This window comes from Paracoccidioides lutzii (assembly GCF_000150705.2).
Source record: "Paracoccidioides lutzii Pb01 unplaced genomic scaffold supercont2.15, whole genome shotgun sequence".
In the NCBI taxonomy this organism is placed as follows: Eukaryota; Fungi; Ascomycota; class Eurotiomycetes; order Onygenales; family Ajellomycetaceae; genus Paracoccidioides; species Paracoccidioides lutzii.
Genome location: NW_015440961.1, coordinates 703,748 through 722,726, shown reverse-complemented (window position 1 = coordinate 722,726; position 18,979 = coordinate 703,748). Strand labels below are relative to the sequence as shown.

At 47.2% G+C, this 18,979-nt stretch overlaps 7 protein-coding genes across 7 annotated transcripts; 4 read left to right on the top strand and 3 right to left on the bottom strand.

The window, feature by feature from the left end:
* Window positions 1-1,394: 1,394 nt before the first annotated feature.
* On the top strand, window positions 1,395-3,018 carry PAAG_05738 (hypothetical protein; the record flags this gene model as incomplete). Its single annotated transcript, XM_002792410.1, has 2 exons — window positions 1,395-1,568; window positions 1,630-3,018. The coding sequence occupies 2 exons, from the start codon at window positions 1,395-1,397 to the stop codon at window positions 3,016-3,018; spliced, it is 1,563 nt and encodes a 520-aa protein (XP_002792456.1).
* Window positions 3,019-4,118: 1,100 nt separating this feature from the next.
* On the bottom strand, window positions 4,119-6,171 carry PAAG_05737 (calcium/calmodulin-dependent protein kinase; the record flags this gene model as incomplete). Its single annotated transcript, XM_015845669.1, has 6 exons — window positions 4,119-5,038; window positions 5,174-5,330; window positions 5,467-5,674; window positions 5,762-5,807; window positions 5,958-6,080; window positions 6,165-6,171. 6 exons carry the CDS (start codon window positions 6,169-6,171, stop codon window positions 4,119-4,121), a joined length of 1,461 nt encoding a protein of 486 aa, XP_015699895.1.
* A 1,809-nt stretch (window positions 6,172-7,980) lies between these two features.
* Window positions 7,981-8,578, top strand: PAAG_05736 (hypothetical protein; the record flags this gene model as incomplete). Its single annotated transcript, XM_002792405.2, has 2 exons — window positions 7,981-8,134; window positions 8,295-8,578. The coding sequence occupies 2 exons, from the start codon at window positions 7,981-7,983 to the stop codon at window positions 8,576-8,578; spliced, it is 438 nt and encodes a 145-aa protein (XP_002792451.1).
* A 1,213-nt stretch (window positions 8,579-9,791) lies between these two features.
* Window positions 9,792-11,417, bottom strand: PAAG_05735 (NADH-ubiquinone oxidoreductase 49 kDa subunit; the record flags this gene model as incomplete). The annotated part of the gene is made up of 3 exons (XM_002792404.1): window positions 9,792-9,829; window positions 9,943-10,663; window positions 10,737-11,417. 3 exons carry the CDS (start codon window positions 11,415-11,417, stop codon window positions 9,792-9,794), a joined length of 1,440 nt encoding a protein of 479 aa, XP_002792450.1.
* A 457-nt stretch (window positions 11,418-11,874) lies between these two features.
* On the top strand, window positions 11,875-13,168 carry PAAG_05734 (DNA-directed RNA polymerases I and III subunit RPAC1; the record flags this gene model as incomplete). Its single annotated transcript, XM_002792403.2, has 3 exons — window positions 11,875-11,919; window positions 11,994-12,098; window positions 12,176-13,168. The coding sequence occupies 3 exons, from the start codon at window positions 11,875-11,877 to the stop codon at window positions 13,166-13,168; spliced, it is 1,143 nt and encodes a 380-aa protein (XP_002792449.1).
* A 281-nt stretch (window positions 13,169-13,449) lies between these two features.
* On the bottom strand, window positions 13,450-15,029 carry PAAG_05733 (NEDD8-activating enzyme E1 catalytic subunit; the record flags this gene model as incomplete). Its single annotated transcript, XM_002792402.1, has 5 exons — window positions 13,450-14,201; window positions 14,292-14,588; window positions 14,636-14,715; window positions 14,844-14,945; window positions 15,001-15,029. The coding sequence occupies 5 exons, from the start codon at window positions 15,027-15,029 to the stop codon at window positions 13,450-13,452; spliced, it is 1,260 nt and encodes a 419-aa protein (XP_002792448.1).
* A 506-nt stretch (window positions 15,030-15,535) lies between these two features.
* PAAG_05732 (hypothetical protein) lies at window positions 15,536-18,878 on the top strand (the record flags this gene model as incomplete). Its single annotated transcript, XM_002792401.1, has 6 exons — window positions 15,536-16,394; window positions 16,460-16,819; window positions 16,877-16,963; window positions 17,027-17,552; window positions 17,625-18,338; window positions 18,437-18,878. 6 exons carry the CDS (start codon window positions 15,536-15,538, stop codon window positions 18,876-18,878), a joined length of 2,988 nt encoding a protein of 995 aa, XP_002792447.1.
* Window positions 18,879-18,979: the final 101 nt, after the last annotated feature.

Sequence of the window (18,979 nt, the reverse complement as noted above, 5' to 3'; positions counted from 1 at the left end):
CACGGGATACATGCGTACCTGCATATATGCCTCTTGATCCAGTTCTGGGTAGCATTGGAGTGGAGACTCTGCTGAGTCCTCCCGAGGGTTCAACGGCTGCATGCGTATACCACTCCTGTGGGTACATGTAACTGCACGAGTGGGCGGTGGGTAATAATCTTCCCCCTGAACGGGATCTCCATCTGTTCAGTGGAGTAGTTACATGCAAACGCAAGCATCTGTGTTGGAATAGCCCAGGGAGGCTTTTCCCTTCTGGTAAATTAATATTCCTTATTTGGGCCGTCTCCCGGAGGTTATCGTGTACTCCTTTTTGTGCATTCTCATGTAGGCTATTTTTATGTTACCCAATTCCGGGATAACTTCATTTCTTGGTTTGGTTATCTCTCTATCTCTCTGCAAGAGATCTTTTCGAAAGCTTAAGAATTATCTCCCGCTTTTCTCCCTAATCCTACTCGTTGGACCGCCTGGTTGTTCTAAAGTTTCCAAGTTTCTGGGAGGGACCATGAGCCCGGAACCGAAGATAGGTAAGAGAGGAGAGAAAGCAAAACATGGCAGACCATGGCATCCTTTGATCAATCTAGAATCTGGAATCGCGATCTGATCGTGAAATGGACTTCGGGGCAAAAACATCTATCTTCTCCTTTTTCTCTGCGCGTGTTTTGAATTTTGGCCTAACCCCGTTTTTTGACTGTTTAAATATTATTAACTACTTCACAGGTGAGTTGTTGAATCAACATTCTCTCATCTTTCCAAGTGGTTTTCAACTCTTCATGTCTCCTTTTGCTGCACTGCATTTTGATTGATGTTGATTTGATTGTTTATTCCGATCATCACTAACATTTCTATGCAGAACAGCAACGGAAATTCTTATTTTTCCTCCTTTTCCTCTTTTTCCTCTTCTTCTTCTCCTTACTTTGTTTTTTTCTTCTTTTCTTTCCTTCTCTTTTTCTTCTTTTTTTTCTTTCTTTTCCTTTTTTTTTTTTTCTGTGCTTTTTTCTTTTCCCTTTTTTTTCTTAATCAAAGAAACCTGAAACTAAGCTATAAGGCATACTGAATTCGAATATACCCCCTTAAGCTTTGGGATTTGTTTTGCGTCTGTTGTTTTTGCCTCTTGATCTATCATCTCATGCTTCAACATCAACATATTGCGTCAATTCTCTCCCAGTTGGAGTCTTAACTACTCTGCTGCTTGTGATCTTTTCTCTCATTCTCTTTTTTTCACACGTTCTCTGTTATACTTGAATCATCAACTGCTTCATTTGTTGTTTTGTTTCGTCTAGCTGTTCGTAACAAACACAAGTTGCTATGCTGCTATCCTAACTCTTTATACAAATCTGCGTTTTGCAAATCCCTCAGTCTTTGAAGTATCTTCATGTTTATACGCCTCCGCAACAATGGCGATCTCTGATACCCTCGTGGTATACGGAAATATTGCCAATGCCCTCCAACCCTCCAACCCGTCAGAGCAATGGAAGGTTTCACTTCAGGAGGTCAAACTCCTCTATTTTCGGCGTCAATACAAGCAATGTGCTGCCAAATCTACAAAATTGCTCCGCGAAGTGGACCAGGTTAGCTTTTCTTTTTATTTTATCATCGACATAAGAGCAGATGATTAACCGGTATCTATAGCTTCAAGCGATCCACAAAGCATTCCTTCATTATTACTGTGCCATTTCATACGAAGCACTGGGACGGGGAGCACACAATTACTCAAGCAACAAACTCCCACTCCTCAATCTCGCCAGAGATAATTTCGTGGCCTGCAAATCTTCTCTCGCAGCAGCCCTTCCAGGCTCCGTTGAGAAGAAGAAACAACCTCAACTACCCCAACCGCTGCCACCACGAATATCCAGCAGACAAAGACGCGAACACGCGTCAACGAACGACAAGAGGAAAACATATCCAGCAACGTCACCTACAAAACTTCGTCGTGACACGCCCATCCTGATTGAAAACGAAACCAATACTGTAGCTCCCTCGCTGGAGCCAGCTGAGCAGAAAACTGCTAGCCAGCATACCAGTGTCCCATCCGATAACACAGCGGCGCATGCTGTGTCTCGACACAAGAAAGACCTCATGCCTTCACCCCTTCGGATCCACAAAATCTGCAACAATGGTTTCCTCCATAACCAACTAATCGAATACAACCCACCTTCTTTACCCCCACCTACACGCCCACTACCCGAATTACCGCCGGAAGCCCATTACCGGACCCACTCCAGGGACCACATATCTCTGGCCCCGCACAACCCAGATGCAGAATCAATTGTGTCGCTCTATACCCCACTCGAGCCTCAATTCTACAGACACTCAATTGATTCTTCCGCTACATCTGCCAGAAATAGCGGCGCTGAACATAGAAGCAGCATCAACTCAACCCGTAACCACTGCCAACAGCAGCAGCAATGGAACATCAATCGCATTTTCCCGCTCCCTGCCGACTCCCCACTCATCCCACTTATAACCTCCCTTTGTACTCAACTAGATGCAAACGTAAAATCCACCGGGACCCTGATATCCAAAACCCTCGACCTCCAGCGCGTCCACAATGCCAAGAAAAATAACCGCTTCGCCTCCTTCTGGAGCTTCACGCCTACATACGACGATCCAAATGACGCCTCCACAACTACCAGTGAACCCCATCCCCATAATCACCAACCCCATAGCTATAACCATCACAGCCATGACTACACTCAACCCATAACCAGCCACCCCTCCACCCCCTCCTCCACACCTCCCCCCTTACCTCTCCCCGGCCCAACCCCAACTGACAAAATCCACACCACCACCACCACCACCACCACCACCACCACCACCGCCGCCGCCGCCGCCACCCCATCCTCATCTCTGTCACCCTCCGATGAGACACGCGAGCAGCGCATTGCTCGCCTAAGAGCTGATGGGTGGATGACAGCTGGCCTGCGATCAACGAAATGCGACTGGAAAGGAACGGCGTATTATGAGCGCTTGTGCAATGAGGCGCTGGCGGAGCTCTATGGGAATGGGAGGGTGGGATGAGAGTTTTTGGTGATTGGTGATGGGTTATGGGTAATGGGTAATGGGAAGGTGTACATGTGCACATGCATATCAACCTAGGATATAACTAACCTATGTATAAACCGTCTGGGAAAGGGGTTTTCTTTCTTTTTTTTTCTTTTTCTTTTTCTTTTTTTTTTCTTCCCCCGTTTTCTGTTAACTGTCTCCACTCCTCCCCCAAAATTTTTTTTTTTTTTCTTCTGCTTTTATCTCTCTCTCTTCACATAATTCTCCTACCAGTCCATTTTCCTTCCCCTTCCATTGGACCTTACTTATTTCTTTTTGAATCTTTTTAGCTTCTTGTGGAATTTCTTTTCTTTTTTATTTTTTTTGGTACTCTGTTTATACGTTGATGTGTGTGCACGAGCTTAAAGTATGTAGAATAATGGAAGTCATCACATTTACTTTTCAATGGCTGAATTTTTCTCCCCGGCGCTCAACTAACCTTTGCTTTCCCTCCCCTTTTACCCCCTTGGAGAAAACTCTCATACAGAAGCAAATCCAACCAAACTCCCATTACCCATACCCATCAACTCCATATAACTAGCAGTTAGCTTTCTTTACGAACCCTCGGATCCAATCGAACAACAATTAAAATATGGACCACTCGAAACATTACTTCATTCCACAGGTCGTCTCCATTTATTTCTCAAAGATAAACATATACCTATCAACATAGTTAATATTAATAGGATGATGTCAGATGTTAAATGCATTATCTCTTCCTGAAAGAGTGATAAGAAGATTTAAGTATGAATAGAGGGTTTTGAATGGGGTAATAAGGAGAAGAAGAAGAAGAAGAAGAAGAAAAAAGGAGGGGAATGGAAGCAGAACAAAAATCAAAAAGAGGGAATCAATCGATCGGTCAATCAATCGTCAGAGAGAAAATTTTTCGATATGTTAAAACAATGTCAGGAAACGCCAGGAGATTTTAAAAGGGGCGCAAACAAGCGACCAAATAAAGAAATAAAAGAAATAAAGAAATAAATATGTTTCCAGCTCCTTCATGCCCACGTTCTCCTCTCCTCTCCTATCCACCCCACCCCTCTCTTCCACCATCATCCCACCTAAAAAACACCCCCTCAAATAAACCCCGCCTTAACCATCGCCTCCCGCTCAATCTGCTCCTTCTGTTCCGCCTCCTTCATCTCCCGCACCTTCGCAAGCACCACCTCCCGAAATATCTGCCCCCTAGCTGCCCGACTCAGACTCCTTTTCTTCGTCCTACCTTCACCCGATGCCCCGTCAGTACTTGTCACATTAGCAACAACTGCACCAGCAGCAGCACCAGCACCGGCAGCGGCAGCGGCGTTGTTCTCATTATTCTCACCCCCATCATGCATCTTCCCTCTATTCAGAGCATCCTTGCCACCCGCAGCCGTCTCCGGCTTCGCCGCCCCCACACCCCCAACAGCAGCCTCAGAGGAAATATTCTCCGTACTAGGAATATCATCCTCGTCCTCCCCCTGCATCCGCAGCGCCTCAATCCGATTCGCAAGTTTGATAATCTCAATGCCCCGCTTCAGGCGCGCCTTAGCCATATACGCCTTCAGCTCTGGCAGCAGGTTATGATCGCTGGCGGACTCGCCCTTAAGCCACGGGTGCGCCAGGGCTTCTTGGCTAGTGGCGCGCTTGGTCTGGTCCGGCTCGAGGAGCGTGTGGATGAAATCCTTGGCGTCCTTGGAGACGTCGCGCCAGTAGCGTTCGTGGAAGACGACGCGGCCGCTGAGGCATTCGTCGATGAGGTCTTGGAGGTTTTCGGCGCGGAAGGGCGAGTAGCCGGAGAGTAGTGTGTAGGTTATTACGCCCATTGACCACATGTCGACGGCCTTGCCGTGGCCTTGTTTCAGCATTACTTCCGGTGCGGCGTAGCCGAAGGAGCCGGCCATTGTTGTTAGGACTTCTGTGGGGTCGTCGAGCATTTTTGCGATGCCGAAGTCGGCGATGACGAGGGGGGAGTCGGGGGCTGGGGTAAGGTAAAGGAGGTTTTCGGGTTTGAGGTCTTGAATTAGGAGGAAGGTAAGGAGAAGAAAGGGTTAGCGGAAACTGAACCAAGCAAGAAGGAAAAAAAGAAAAAGAAAAAAAGAAGAAGAGGAGGAGACGAAGAAAAGGCATAAATAATGGTGTCTTCGCTAACCTCGATGCACAACATTCCGTTCATGCAAATAGTTCACAGCACCAAGGATCTGCTTGATAGTCTGGGAAGCATCTTTCTCGGTAAACTTCCCATATTCGCAGATCCTATCGAACAATTCCCCGCCCGTCGCGAGCTGCGTAACAATATAATATTTGTCCTGTAAACCCCCTCCATACCATCAGCATTTTGGCGGTAAGTCTCCCAACACACAGCCGCCGTATGTGATCACGGAGCGGAAAAATGGAGCCAAAAAAAAAAAAAAAAAAAAAAAAAAAAAAAAAAAAAAAACTAACCCGGGACTCGAACCAATCATGGAATCTGACGATATTGGGGTGATGCAAGCGTTGCAGCATATCTAACTCATCGTATACCATCTGCTCATTGCCCTTGACGTTCTTTTTCAGGATGATTTTCACAGCTACCTTCCCGCTCGGACCGTCCGCCTCACGAACAATGCCATAAGTGCCAGCACCCAAGGTCCTCCCGAATCGATATTGTGATCTGAACTGTGTGAGCCAGGGGTAGGGTGCGAAAGGAGAGAGAGAAAGTTTTGCATCTTCATGTTTTTAGGAGATATTTGTTTCGTACTTCTTATCGTAGTTTTTGAGCTGGCCCTGCAGCTTGTTGAGCCAGGCTGTAGATGAATTGTTAAAACGAACGTGTTAGCAAAGACGGTTCAAGACAGTGGATTCAACCGGTCAGCAAAACCAAAGCGCATTGACACAAATTCAGGATATGCAATGAAACAGAAAATCAAAATGCAATGGCCCCTTTTCTCCGGAACGATCTTCAACCGCATCCAAGTCGGTTTCCATTGTTGTTTGGAATGATGTCGTCGAGCTCACCTCGATTGGTTTGTCGAAAGCACGGTTCCCGCCATTGGCCAGCTGTGGGAATTCCAGAGATGCTGGGTATTCAAAAGAAAGGAAGAGAGAAGAGAAGAAACAAGAAAATGAGGTGTAATTGACAGGCAGACTGTGGGTGCACTTACCGCTCATATTGGATCACCTCACGGGCTAATAATCTCTGCTTCGATTATTGTCGTTGTCGAGCGACAGGCGGGGCGTGCTCCAAGACACCGTTTGCAACAAGTGGGTAATAAAAGAACGAAAATAAAATAAACGTAAAGTCAGGTCCCCCAAACTAGAGTTATGGGGGTGTATGTTCAGACAAAAAGGCTGATCTTATGAATTCGCCCGGGGGGGGGGGGGTGTGGTTTGTCCAAAACACAGTTGCCAGCAGTTAAAAAAAAGTTAAGTTCTCAACAGTTATGTGGTTCGTTCGTTGTATGGAAACCAGCCCCGCAGACTAGCCGATGAACCAGCCAAAGGTCTCAAGGTGAAACGGGCTGTTATTCCCCTCCCTTTGTGCACGCAAATGGAGTGCTATTGGTAGCGGCGGTGTTGGGGATAGCCGGAGGGAGGGAGACTGGGAGACTGGGAGACTGGGAGACTGAAGGAGACTGAAGGAGACTGAAGGAGACTGAAGGAGACTGAGGGAACACTGGGCATGGAGAACGAGAACAAGTGGCAAGAGTAGAAAAGAGAACGAGAAGAACGAGGTGGCGCCCCGTTGAGATAGTTATAGGCCTGTCTCTCTGCCCCGAGCACTAGCTAGCCACACATCTCTCCCCTCCAGCCCCAGCAGCAGCAGCTGATAGAGCGGGATGTCCGTCACAGAGGGCCAAGGGAAACCAGACCGTCCAGCTCGTCCGGGGGGGGGATCATCCATCCCCGCGACCACCGCTTGAGTTGCTGATGTCGTAAATAACAGCGGGCAGTTAAACGGATGGGAAAATAATAACGGGCAGTTAAGGGATGGAAGATCGATATTAGTTTCAGACCCCACGTAGCGCTCTACGCCCCGTGGAAGGATAGTAAAGAGTCACCCACCCTCCCGCATGCTCGTGTCGTTATGACATCTATCTGCCTTGAAGATAGATTTAATGGCGGCGCATTTAGATAATAAGGAAGAACCTGAGAAATAGCCAACCAAGCCCAGGCTACAGAAAGACAGCTTTGTACTCCTTCGTTGGCTGCATCTGGATAAACAATCCAACCCTCATAGTTGGTACGGTCAGATATATATATATATATATATATTCAGACGTTCCCCGGCGTCTCTCCCGCTCCTCTGGCATCCACCATCCACCATCCACCATCCACTCTCCACTAACCGCTATCCGCTATTCACCATCCGCAATCCACCATCCGCAATTCCGACTTCGCCGGGCCCAACAGACAGTTGCCGCCGTCTCCACCGACAAATCACAAGCTGCTCACATCACCCTCAGGGGTAAGCTAAATATTTATACGTTTATCTTGGGCCAACCCCCTCTCAACCCCGCAATTCCGCTCGTCTTTCCTGCACCCAACGACTGGCCGCCTGTCCGCCTGTCCGCCTGTCCGCCTGTCTTTTTTGCTTGCTTTGCAGAACATACCATCATATCGTCATCCATTTCCGACTTTCCGCGCTTGGGGCCATCCATCAACGTACCCGCCTCCCCGTCGTTGCGTTGGGTTCTGGTGTTCTGTTTCTCCGTCACCATGTTTGCATCTAAGCGGCTGAGCAAGGTAAGGCTGGCTGGCTCCTTGAATCAATCCCCTTCACCCATCGACGGCCCACCCACCCTGTTCTGTTGTTCTTTCACGACGGTTCAGCTAACTAGTGCGGACAGGAGCTCGTGAAGGTATTTTGAACTTCAACCCCCCACCTCCCCCTCCCTCTCCACCGAAGGAAACTGTCACCTACTTCTAGCTGGAAACAAATTCCTGACAAGACCTAATATACGAATGACATTTTGACAGATGCAATCCTCCCTCCCCCCCGGAATCTCCATCGTCAAGGCAGAAAGCCTCGAAGAATGGCAAATGGACATTCGAGTCCTGGACGAATCAAACCCGCTCTACCTCAATGAAACCTACCGTCTCAAATTCACCTTCAGCAAAAGCTACCCCATCGGTACGAGATATATATATATATATCTTCTTAAATACCACCTTTCCCCACATCACTCTCCCTCTCCCTGCAACCGGCCCCCCCCCCCCCCCCCTTCCCCTTCTTCCCCCCCTTCCTCCACCACCCAAATTCACACACACACACTAAACCTCCCAACCAACAGAAGCCCCAGAAGTCCAATTCATCTCCCTCACCTCCCCGCCCTCCCAAGCCCCACGCCCCATCCCCATCCACCCGCACATCTACAGCAACGGCATCATCTGCCTCGACCTGCTGGGCACGGCCTGGTCGCCCGTGCAGACCGTCGAGAGCGTCTGCATGAGCATCCAGAGCATGTTGGCCGGCAATACGAAGAATGAGAGACCCCCTGGCGATGCGGAGTTTGTGGCGATGAATAGGCAGCGGCCGAGGGATATTCGGTTTTTTTATGATGATTCGACGGTATAGTGGGGGGGGTTTAGACGTACGGTCTTAAAGACAGAGAAGAGGGGGGGGAGGGGGGAGGAGAAAATGGGTATGAGGAGATGACGGGAGCGATCTTCTATTATATGTCCGAGGAGACCTTATTGTGTTCCTCCTGTTTTCGTTCCCTTTTTCCGGGGGTCTGTTGCGCATCATTTCCATGGTCTTCATTATTCATTCTCATCATTTCTCTTCACTTGGACTTTTATCCGTTCTGCTGCTCACTTCGTTCTGCTTGCATGCATTGTGTTTTATGATTTGATATGGTTTACGAAGTAGAGGTTCTTATAAGGGAAAGCATTTTCCATATTCTATACATATATACATGGCACATACATACATATATACATATAAAACGTTTTTCTTTTCTCCGCTCACGTTTTCCCTCTGCTGAGAAAATCAAGGATTGTTGTGGATGATGGGGGTGGCTTTTACTGTTCCCCCCTTATCTCCTTTGCTTCCCCGGACGCCACCTCCACCCAGAATCCCCAGTCCATTGAAGATCGGGACCCAATGCATTCCAACAGGAAGCAGTGGCAGTGGCAGTGGCATTCAATGCTAGAAGACCTATCGACACTTCCCAGACTGATTAGGTGTCACTTGATACGGAGTACACTAGATCGCCAACCATCGCACTCCTCCCTCCAGGCTCTGAAGCAAGTCGACCGACAGAAAAATATCCCGCTGTATTATTGTGTTTCATTTCATCATCTAATTAATGTTTTCTGCAAATTTATTGTCATTACATATTTACTGCAGACATTTGATTGAGAGGGAATAAAGGAGACACATAGACAAAAGGGGGGGGGGGGGGGGATGGGGGGAAAGGAAAAGAAAGAAAAGGAGAAAGAGGATAGAGTACAGCAAAGAAAGAAATCGAAATTTATATGCAAATTGAGGGAGAGGAAAGCAACAAGCACCGACGGTGTTGACGAGAGAAGGAGACTGGATGGGCGGAGATTTTGTAGCTGGCATATATATAGCTTCCTATATGAACCTGTAGGAGGGATAGATGCTTTTACACGGAGAGGTTGTGGTGAGCCTTAGAGTGGTTTTTAAAAGAAAGGAAAAAAAAAAAAAAAAGACGAAAGGAAATTGGTTCCAGTATTTGATTTTCCCCATATCCCTTAAGCTACTCAATGAAATCGAAACGGCGGATTTTAAAAACATGCCTTAATATTTGTATTTGCTTTGCGCATTATCTGTCTACTTCACCGAACACGAGGTCCATGGTTCCTGCATGCGCGTAAAAAGTATTAGTATAGGATGAGAAGTAAAGAGGGCAAACGTAGTTTTGATGTTGAAAAGGAATAATATAAAGCTAGTATAGGGAAGAGTGAGGAACATACCAATAATTGCAACAGCATCAGCAAGCAGGTGTCCTCTAGAGATCTGATCGAAACAGCTCAAATGGGCAAAACCCGGAGCACGGATCTTGCATCGGTATGGTCGCTCGCTACCGTCACTGACAAGGAAAACACCCATTTCACCCTTGGGTGCCTCAATTGCAGAGTATGTTTCCCCAGGAGGAACCGCATATCCCTTCGTGAAAAGCAGGAAATGATGGATAAGAGCCTCCATGTTCTCCTTCATGGCAGCGCGGGGCGGTGGGGAGATCTTGTAATCCTCCACGCGAACGGGACCAGCAGGCATCTTGTTCAAGCACTGATGGATAATGCGAAGTGATTGGCGAAATTCCTCCATGCGACACAGATAGCGGTCATAACAGTCTCCATTGACACCCACAGGCACGTCGAATTCAACCTGGTCGTAGGCGTCGTAGGGTTGGGATTTGCGGACATCCCATGGAACTCCGGAGCCACGGAGCATGACTCCGCTAAAGCTGTAATTGAGAGCCTCTGCGGCGGAAACGACGCCGATTCCCTGGGTTCGAGCTTTCCAGATACGATTCTCAGTGAGCAGTTCTTCAGTTTCGTCGATGCGGTCGCCGAATTGAGTCGCCCATTGGTAGATATCGTCTAAAAGGCCAAGGGGGATGTCTTGATGGACACCACCTGGTCTGATGTATGCTGCATGTAGACGGGCTCCAGAAACACGTTCGTAGAATTCCTGTAAGAGTGAGAGAGGGATTAGAACATCCTGTGAAGCCAATCTTTTAGGGAGAATATTTATATAAGCATACCATTAATTTCTCACGCTCCTCGAAACCCCACAAGAAGGGAGTCAATGCACCAACATCCATGGCGTGCGATAATACCGACATGAGATGGTTCAAAATTCTAGTGATTTCCGCAAACATCGTTCTGATCCATTTTGCCCGTTCCGGAATCTCTATGTTCAACAGTTTCTCCACCGCCAACGAAAAGCATTGCTCATTCGTCATCATCGAAACATAGTCCAACCGATCGAAATATGGTAATGCTTGCATGTAGGTTTTATATTCAATCAACTTTTCCGTGCCGCGATGCAGCAAGCCCACATGCGGATCTGCACGAACGATCTCCTCTCCATTGAGCTCCAGGATCAACCGCAGCACACCGTGAGCAGCCGGATGTTGAGGACCGAAGTTGACTGTGTAATGACGGATCTTACGACCATGGCCAACTTCGGATTCGAGAGCGGAGGGCTCCGCATATGACCCGGGAGGTTTGATGGGCTGATGTTTCGGGCCGCCCGGTGCGAAGTCTGGATCCGTGGGGATGAGCCGCGTGGGGCGGTAGGAGGGGGTAGCATTGAGAGCAGGCGAGGTAGATATCGACCTTAGCCCAGCAATTGAGGAGGCTCTGAGTGCGGAGGAAGACGAGGGGCCGAAACATAGCTTTTTCGGCGCATGGCGAGCCAGGAGTGTGAAGGAGGACGCCATGGCCGCTGGATGGGTTATGTAGAGACACACTCTAAGAGTTTGGTGTCTCGACCTTGACACGGTATATGAGAGGGAGGGCTCCCGCAAGCAGAAGCTCTTGGTCAATTGAGTATAGCAGCTTCCTGTCTGTCGGGGATGTCGTTGTTCTTCTCGTTGATGTCGTTCGTTCAGCAAATACAATTCGGTGTTTGGTGATGTCACGTGGGAGTTTGATCAGCAAGAAACCCTCGGCTGGTGATTGGCTGCAGGTAGATGACAAAGCGTGTTCTGCTGGAGCTTTGGCGGAGTACGTAAATTCGTACCAAAATACAGGCAGGGAGGAGGTACCGTGGACAATGACGAACCCCCAAAACCAATCAAAATTTATTGTCACTTGCGCAAAAGGCAAAAAATCAAGTAAATATCATCGCCCCTCAGCGCAAAACTACAAAACTACACCCAGATATAGAGCGCAGTCATGGCGCCTAGAATAGCTTCTCTAGAAGAGATTAGCGATAGAAAGGTAAAGCTTTTTCCGTTTATTTTCTCATATATTTTTCTGCTAAGTTTGCCGGTGATAAAGCTAACTTGGTACAGATCGTTGGCATCAACCGAGAAACAGTTACAAATATCACTTCAACAGATTTCCCCGGTCATTGGCCTGGCGAAAATCACGAGTGGTCTATTGAGAAATTTAGAAATGTGAGAGAAAATAAGAAGAAGAATGCCCTTCGCATATCCCGTCTTACTAACGGACATTGTCCTTTTTTCCCGGTTAGAACCTCATCGTCACCTTTCACAAAAATGAACCCTACGAAGCTTCTTTCTCCTTAATCGGCGTCGATGCATCAATAGCAAACGCCTTCCGTCGCATTCTTATAGCTGAGATTCCTTCCCTTGCCATTGAAACAGTCTACATACATAACAACACCTCCGTCATCCAAGATGAAGTCCTCGCCCATCGCCTCGGTTTAGTCCCCCTAACCGGATCCCCCGAGGGCATCAATTGGCTGCGCTGGTTCAGACAGCCAAATGAGGGCGACCCGTCCTCCGGCAGCGAGCTCGCAGATTACAACACCATCGTTCTCCATCTCAACGTAGAATGCAAGAAAAATCCGAAAGCGAGCCCAAATGAGCTGGATCCACTAAAGCTTTACAGCCACGCCCACGTCTATGCTAAAGACATCACATTCCAGCCCGTAGGCCGGCAGGAGGCATATTTCCCAGAACCTGATGGTGGCATCCGACCTACGAACCCGGACATTCTTCTAGCGAAATTGCGACCTGGTCAAAAGATCGATATTGAAATGCATTGTGTCAAGGGCATTGGAGCTGACCATGCTAAATTCTCCCCCGTGGCGACGGCTTCATATCGTCTCCTTCCCGATATCCGCATTCTTCGACCCATCCTGGGAATGGATGCTGTGAAGTTTGCAGGCTGTTTCCCTGAAGGTGTCATCGGAATTGAGACTGTAACTGCGGAAGAGGCGTCACAGCGTGGAAGCGGGTACGAAGGCCACGAAGGCGCGAAGAAGGCTGTTGTTCTTGATCCTTTCAAGGATACTGTGAGCAGGGAATGTTTGAGACACGAGGAATTCCAGGGTAAAGTTAAGCTGGGCCGGATACGTGATCACTTCATCTTCAATGTTGAGAGCACGGGACAATTCAGGAGCGACGTATTATTCCTGGAAAGTGTGAAGGTTCTGAAGCTCAAATGTAGGAAATTGAAACGGGATCTAGCTAAGATTGTTGAGACGCTAGAAGTTTCTTGATTGTCGAAAACATTTCTGATTTTCTTCTTATTGCTCTTCTTGGAAAGCATTTTCTGGCGTTAAGAGTCATGTGTATCTTTGACGCTTTATTTCGATGGTGGTTAAACAGGTGAACAAAAGGCGTCTGAAATAGGTCCTTGATTTTATGCGATAAAAAAAGTTATAATCTATATAAATGTCCATCTCGCTCCACTGTTTTTCATTGTAAGTTCGACGATATTAACGTAGATACCATAAAAAGTAAAAGTTGTAATATTGCCTAGTCCTTGCCTTTAAGCAGATCATTTAAAGGTCATTCGGAATCGGAAATCAATTGTGTAAGCAGGGTCGCTTACAGCGACCTCATCTCCATCGCTAACAAGTTCTTTCAATTTTCGCGTCAAATTGGGCCTTGTATACTCTTCCAGTTGTCGTGGAGCACGCTGATAAAGCATCATTGCCGCTGATCTCAAGCTAGGAGATTTCAGCTGGGCTTCCGGTAGTTCCCCTAGAGACATAATAAACTCCTCCAAAGTCGATTCCGGATCTACGATGATCGGTTTGGCTGAACTGCCGCACACAAAGCAATCTTTTTTCTGCTCTGCAGTAAATGTGTATGTATAAACCCCTTCCTCTCCAGCGTACATCATATAGTTGTCTAAATAGGGATTGCAAGTTGTTACAATCTTTAGCGCTTCCGAGGTGCAAGCGGCGGCAATCACGGCATTTGTGGATGCGATTGCAGGGATGATGTTTTTTACAACGCCTTGGACCATCGAGAATGTCACTCCGGGGATATTGAACTTTTCCGCCCGTTCCAATGCCGTGTTATAAATCCATGTAACATGTTCCATGTCGTCGCCGTCGAATTCTTCGCCCTGTCGCTGTTCTCCCCATGCAATTTGATGTGCCCACTCAATACAGTGCTGTGGCTGTCGAGGGATCGATGCAATTGTGCACAATGGCACTGCAGCGCGGGGTGCATGCATGTCGATTTGGCACTCGATACATGAAGATAGTCTGGGAACGATAACCCGGACCTGTCCCTTGAACCCTATTTACCGTTTTACGTTTTTAAGCCCCATAAAGTCCCAAAAGGATATATCTTCATCGAGGAGAGAAAGGGTTTCCGAAACAAACATACCTTCTGTTCCACCATCAATCAGGGGTTTTAAACTTTCCAGGTTTGATATATCTACCATTTCAGCTAGAGTCGAATTTATCCAGCGTCGCGCCTCGACGCTGTCGAGCCCACATACAACCATTCTAAATTGCATGTAATAATCGTGATCCTTGTCTTGAATCCTCCCAACGTAAGGAGTAATCTTGACTCCTTTCACCCTTCGCTCCACAAAAGTTGCAGCGACTTCAGCCTTGGGCTTTCCCACATCTTCCTGCCGGAATAAAAACTGCCGGTTCAAATTTGATATGTCGATGGTATCTGAAAACGGTTACTACCGTGGGGTTGCTGAGGTGGATGGAACATACCCATATCTATAACATGGATGTCTTTAAATCCTGATAGTGCCAAGTTCTTCAAGATTTCACATCCTAAACCTCCAGCTCCTCTGGGAGGGTGTCAGCATAGCATCGCCAGCCGAAATAAGACATGACGATTACTTACATCACCCTAAATAAAATTAGTGATCATTCAACAATTGGAAGTCGTCTGAGCGGATTGCAAGATAAAACTTACAGAATTTTAGAACTTTCAAGCCCCGTAATAGTTTCTGGTCCGGGAACCCAATCCTCATCGCTGAAGGGGCCCGCACGGGTGAGAATTCTATATAGGTACTTCCTAGATGCCTATCAGTTATGAGATATATATCACAATGTGACTTTGGGGCAATAACCATCGCTGAGCCTCCCGGTTGAGAGGCATTACAGAAGTGGACATAAAGAAATGGGATATCGAATGTCCGCAGTATAAATATATATGTAATTCCAGAGAGGTATCACCAATATTAACTTGAGTACAGCTGTATTATTTTATCTCCCCCACTTCCGCCAATGTCCAGGGAAGCGCGTATCCCTAGGTCGATAGGCAAAGATGAAGTTTAAGTATCTGACTGAGAAAATGCTGTGTAGACTGCTAAGATTCTACACTTTGAAAACACAGCAAAGAGAGTCTCAAGATGAAGACTGAGAACTCCTTGACCTCGAGAAAACATATCAAGGGTGCCTCTGTTGTTGTTGTCGTTGTTGGTATTTGTCGCATAAATAGCTACGACATCATCCTCTGGGCGGTGTTCGAGTCCAGGTGGTGGTGCCTTGGCAAATCACATGACGTAGTTACATGCGATCTCCATGTCAGCGCAGAAAAAAGGAGACTCCCCCCTATTATTTTAATGCATTTTCACGCCATGTTGGTAAGGTGATGCAGAGGGCATGGATGACCTTCTCAGTGTGAAGGCGGTTGAGAACCGCGAGGAGCTTGCGGTTTCCTCGTCTCCGAAGTACGTGGAGACTTTGTCGCCGGCCAAAGATGCAGAGGACTTGTCACGGAAAAGCGAGATAACTTCTCCGGAAGAAGTGCTGCAAGTTCTCAGATCGTCTCCAGAGAAGGACCGTGTTGTTCAAGTCTTGAACTTCCTTGATCCTATTCGAACAAATGCAGATGGTTTCAATATTACTACTCCAAGTCCAGTAGCAGCTCAAATTCTGCACTCTCTGGTCACGATAACTATTCCCGACCACTGGAGTAGCTTAGGGAGTCAGAATGATACGGAGACACTCCCGGAAGGGGTCTGCAAAATTAATCCAAAAGCTGCATTGCTTAGATGTTTGAGCAGTGTGGCTGGAATCGGCGTTCTTGTTGCGCAGCTGCGCTCGTTGCTTGCCAAACAGAATTACACCCAAGGCGATAAGAGCTCATGTTATGACCTGGCTGTCAAAGACCTTATAACGGTCTTGTCATCCGTTTTAAAGCCCCTTGATTTGGTATTTGAGATCTACGTGAGCATTTTGAAAACCATTAAATCACCAACCCAAAAGCAGATCCTGTGGAAGGAACTCATTTCACTACTCGCTGCCGGCAAGGTGTTATCAATTGCTTCTGAAGGCTTTCGAGCCATTAAAGACCTGAAGACACCTCGTTCGATACACTGGATTGGAGAGGGCAGCTCGTATTCTATGTGGCTCGGGCGATGTATTTGTCATATGACCTCCAACATCCAAATAACGGATTCAGACGCCTGGAGTTATCTGGCTCAGTTTACAACCAGGGCATTGAGTCTCGGCTATACAGGTATTTTAAACCCCCCTTCACCACCCAAACAAACCAAGTGACCCTACTAAGAGTTTTTGCAATAGACCAGCTTGTGCACGAGCTATATGATGGCTTGCTTCTTCACGGGGATGCCTTGTCAGATCGGTTTGGTATCCTTTTAGATAATATGCGAAGCCATCACCTAATATTAGTTTTCAAGTCGGTATTACATGACCTGGAAAAGAGTTATCTCCGCCCATTTCCGAGTGAGGCAGAAAGTCCATTGGACGATCCCGATAAACAAAAGCTCATCAGTGGGATCGCAGCCCTTGTAGAGTTGATGGTCCGTGACCGTGAATTCCTAAGAGCCCAGTTGAACGAATGGCTTGCATCGGGGTTAGAGGTGAATATTAGAGGGATCGACTTTCGCCGTGCGCTCTTGGCGTCATATGGAAACCAACAAGGTGAGCGCTCAAAGTCGTTAGGGACACTGCATTTTGGGCACTAACCGCTGTTATTAGAGCCTCTACTGGAGATATTGGGAAAGGCTCTAGAGATATTCGGCGATAAGCTTTACATTAAACATACACCAACGAGTGGACAGGAAGGTAAATACCTTCATTATGTGAGAGAGAGGTATATTTTTTAGTCTTGAAACTCACAACCTTCAGCCAATACGCAGGTCATCCTTTTAGCAGCCGGATATGTCTGTCGGCTCAGCACAGATCTTCTCCGGCCCATCACACAATCAGGGACATACCTAAACGCGATCTCCAATCGTATCGCAGCCTCTTCGCCACGAGCACGCTTCCTCGGGATGGTCGTTGCCATGTCACTATCGAAGCTCGTCGATCCCCCAGGAAAGGAAATGAAATTCGATATTGAAGAGATGGAAGGCGAAGAAGCAAAGTGGTATATGAGCCTACCGAATGTAGAAGATGGAATCGGTTCTATCGATGACCTAAAACACAGAGACCCTCAACCGGCTCCTAAAATTCCAAAACGACATGTATCAAAGGTTCATACGAATAAGCAGCAGGTACCAAGTCAAGCAACCTCAAAAAATCTTTCTATTGAGGAGATATCCGAGGAATCAGGAGACGATGACTTCCTCCCTTACGAAAAGCCAGATACGGATCCTTCGGATTCTGAAGACGATCCAACACTGATCAACCGATCGAAACCTAATGCTCCTGTGTATGCTTCCATCATACCATACTTCCGCTTTTATTGAACCTGGTGACTTCTGATAGCTGATACGAAATGCAGATATATACGAGATTTATTAGCTTGCCTGCGCGACACAGACAATGCTGAGCGTTATAACCTGGGAATCTCTACTGCGCCGATTCTTATACGACGCAAAGCGTCCTTTGGTACGGAAGTTGCGGAGAACTCTAAGGCACTCGCTCTTACTATTACGAGTCTTCAGGACAAATACAATTTGCCAAAGTTTCAGGAGTACAAATTACAAAGCGAAATTGCATTGTTGGTAGCTTACCCACTCACAATGGGCCCGTGGTTCGTGTATACCCTTTTCAATGCCGACCTATCTCAAAGCCAGCGATCAACAATCCTCGTTGCACTTGGCCTCAGTGCCCGCGAACTAGCAGGGTTTGGGACAGAAGACGCAGAATCCATGGGGCTCTCTGCCGTTGCGGACTCTTCCTTCCCATCGAAGCGGCTTCCTTCGAGTCTTGAGGCCATCTATAGCAATGGAACCAACCCGATTGGTGCTCTATCAAAAAAACTTTCGCAAGCTACCTTGCAACCTTTAGCTCTTCATGCCGCAGACTCATTGACAGGTCCGAACGCCTTGAAAGTCAGAACGTTCTCATCACGCATTGAAGTGGAGAAGAAGAGGCAGATGAAAGAGCAGCAAAGACGACAAAAGGGCATACCTGGAAATCTACATAAAATCCTTTCCAATGGTTTCTATTTTCCGCTTACCAGTGCCTTCGGATCAACAATGTATTCCACTTCGTAAGTCAAAAGTTTACTACAAAGCCCCTTTAGTTAAATCCCCCCATCAACAGATATATTCACGTATGATGTTCAATACTAACCTCCAACCCCTCCAGTTCCAGCAGCGTGCATAACCCATTCCTAATACCCCAACTTCTTCATCTCTTCATTCAAACTGTAACTCTCATTCTCTCAACTCTTGGACCCAATGCTCTGAACCTGGCCACCCTTACCAATGAAGCTCTCGCTCTACTCATGGCTCTACACAATCTACCGGTTGCAACTGAACCAACAGTGCTACCAACAATCCTATCCCTGTTTCTCGCGGTGGTAGACTTAAATATGTCTGCCGGCAGTATTGGGGAGGGGAGACTAGTTACCGAATTTGTGACGGAGGTGATGGAAATGCGTGAATGGGTTGACGGTGTGTTTGAACGTGCCTCGAAAGAAGATGAGGAGGTTAGGATACTGGCTGCCGGCATCATGGTCAAACTTGGGGTAGTTACAGAGAGGTATCAGGGTCGATTACTGGGGACGAATCTTGGATTTGAATACTGAAGGATATATAGATGTAGCGTAACTAGGTTGGCGAAAATTTGTTCGTGTAACTATGTATTGTCTAATCATAAGCAAGGTATGGCGATTGTGACTTCCAAAAA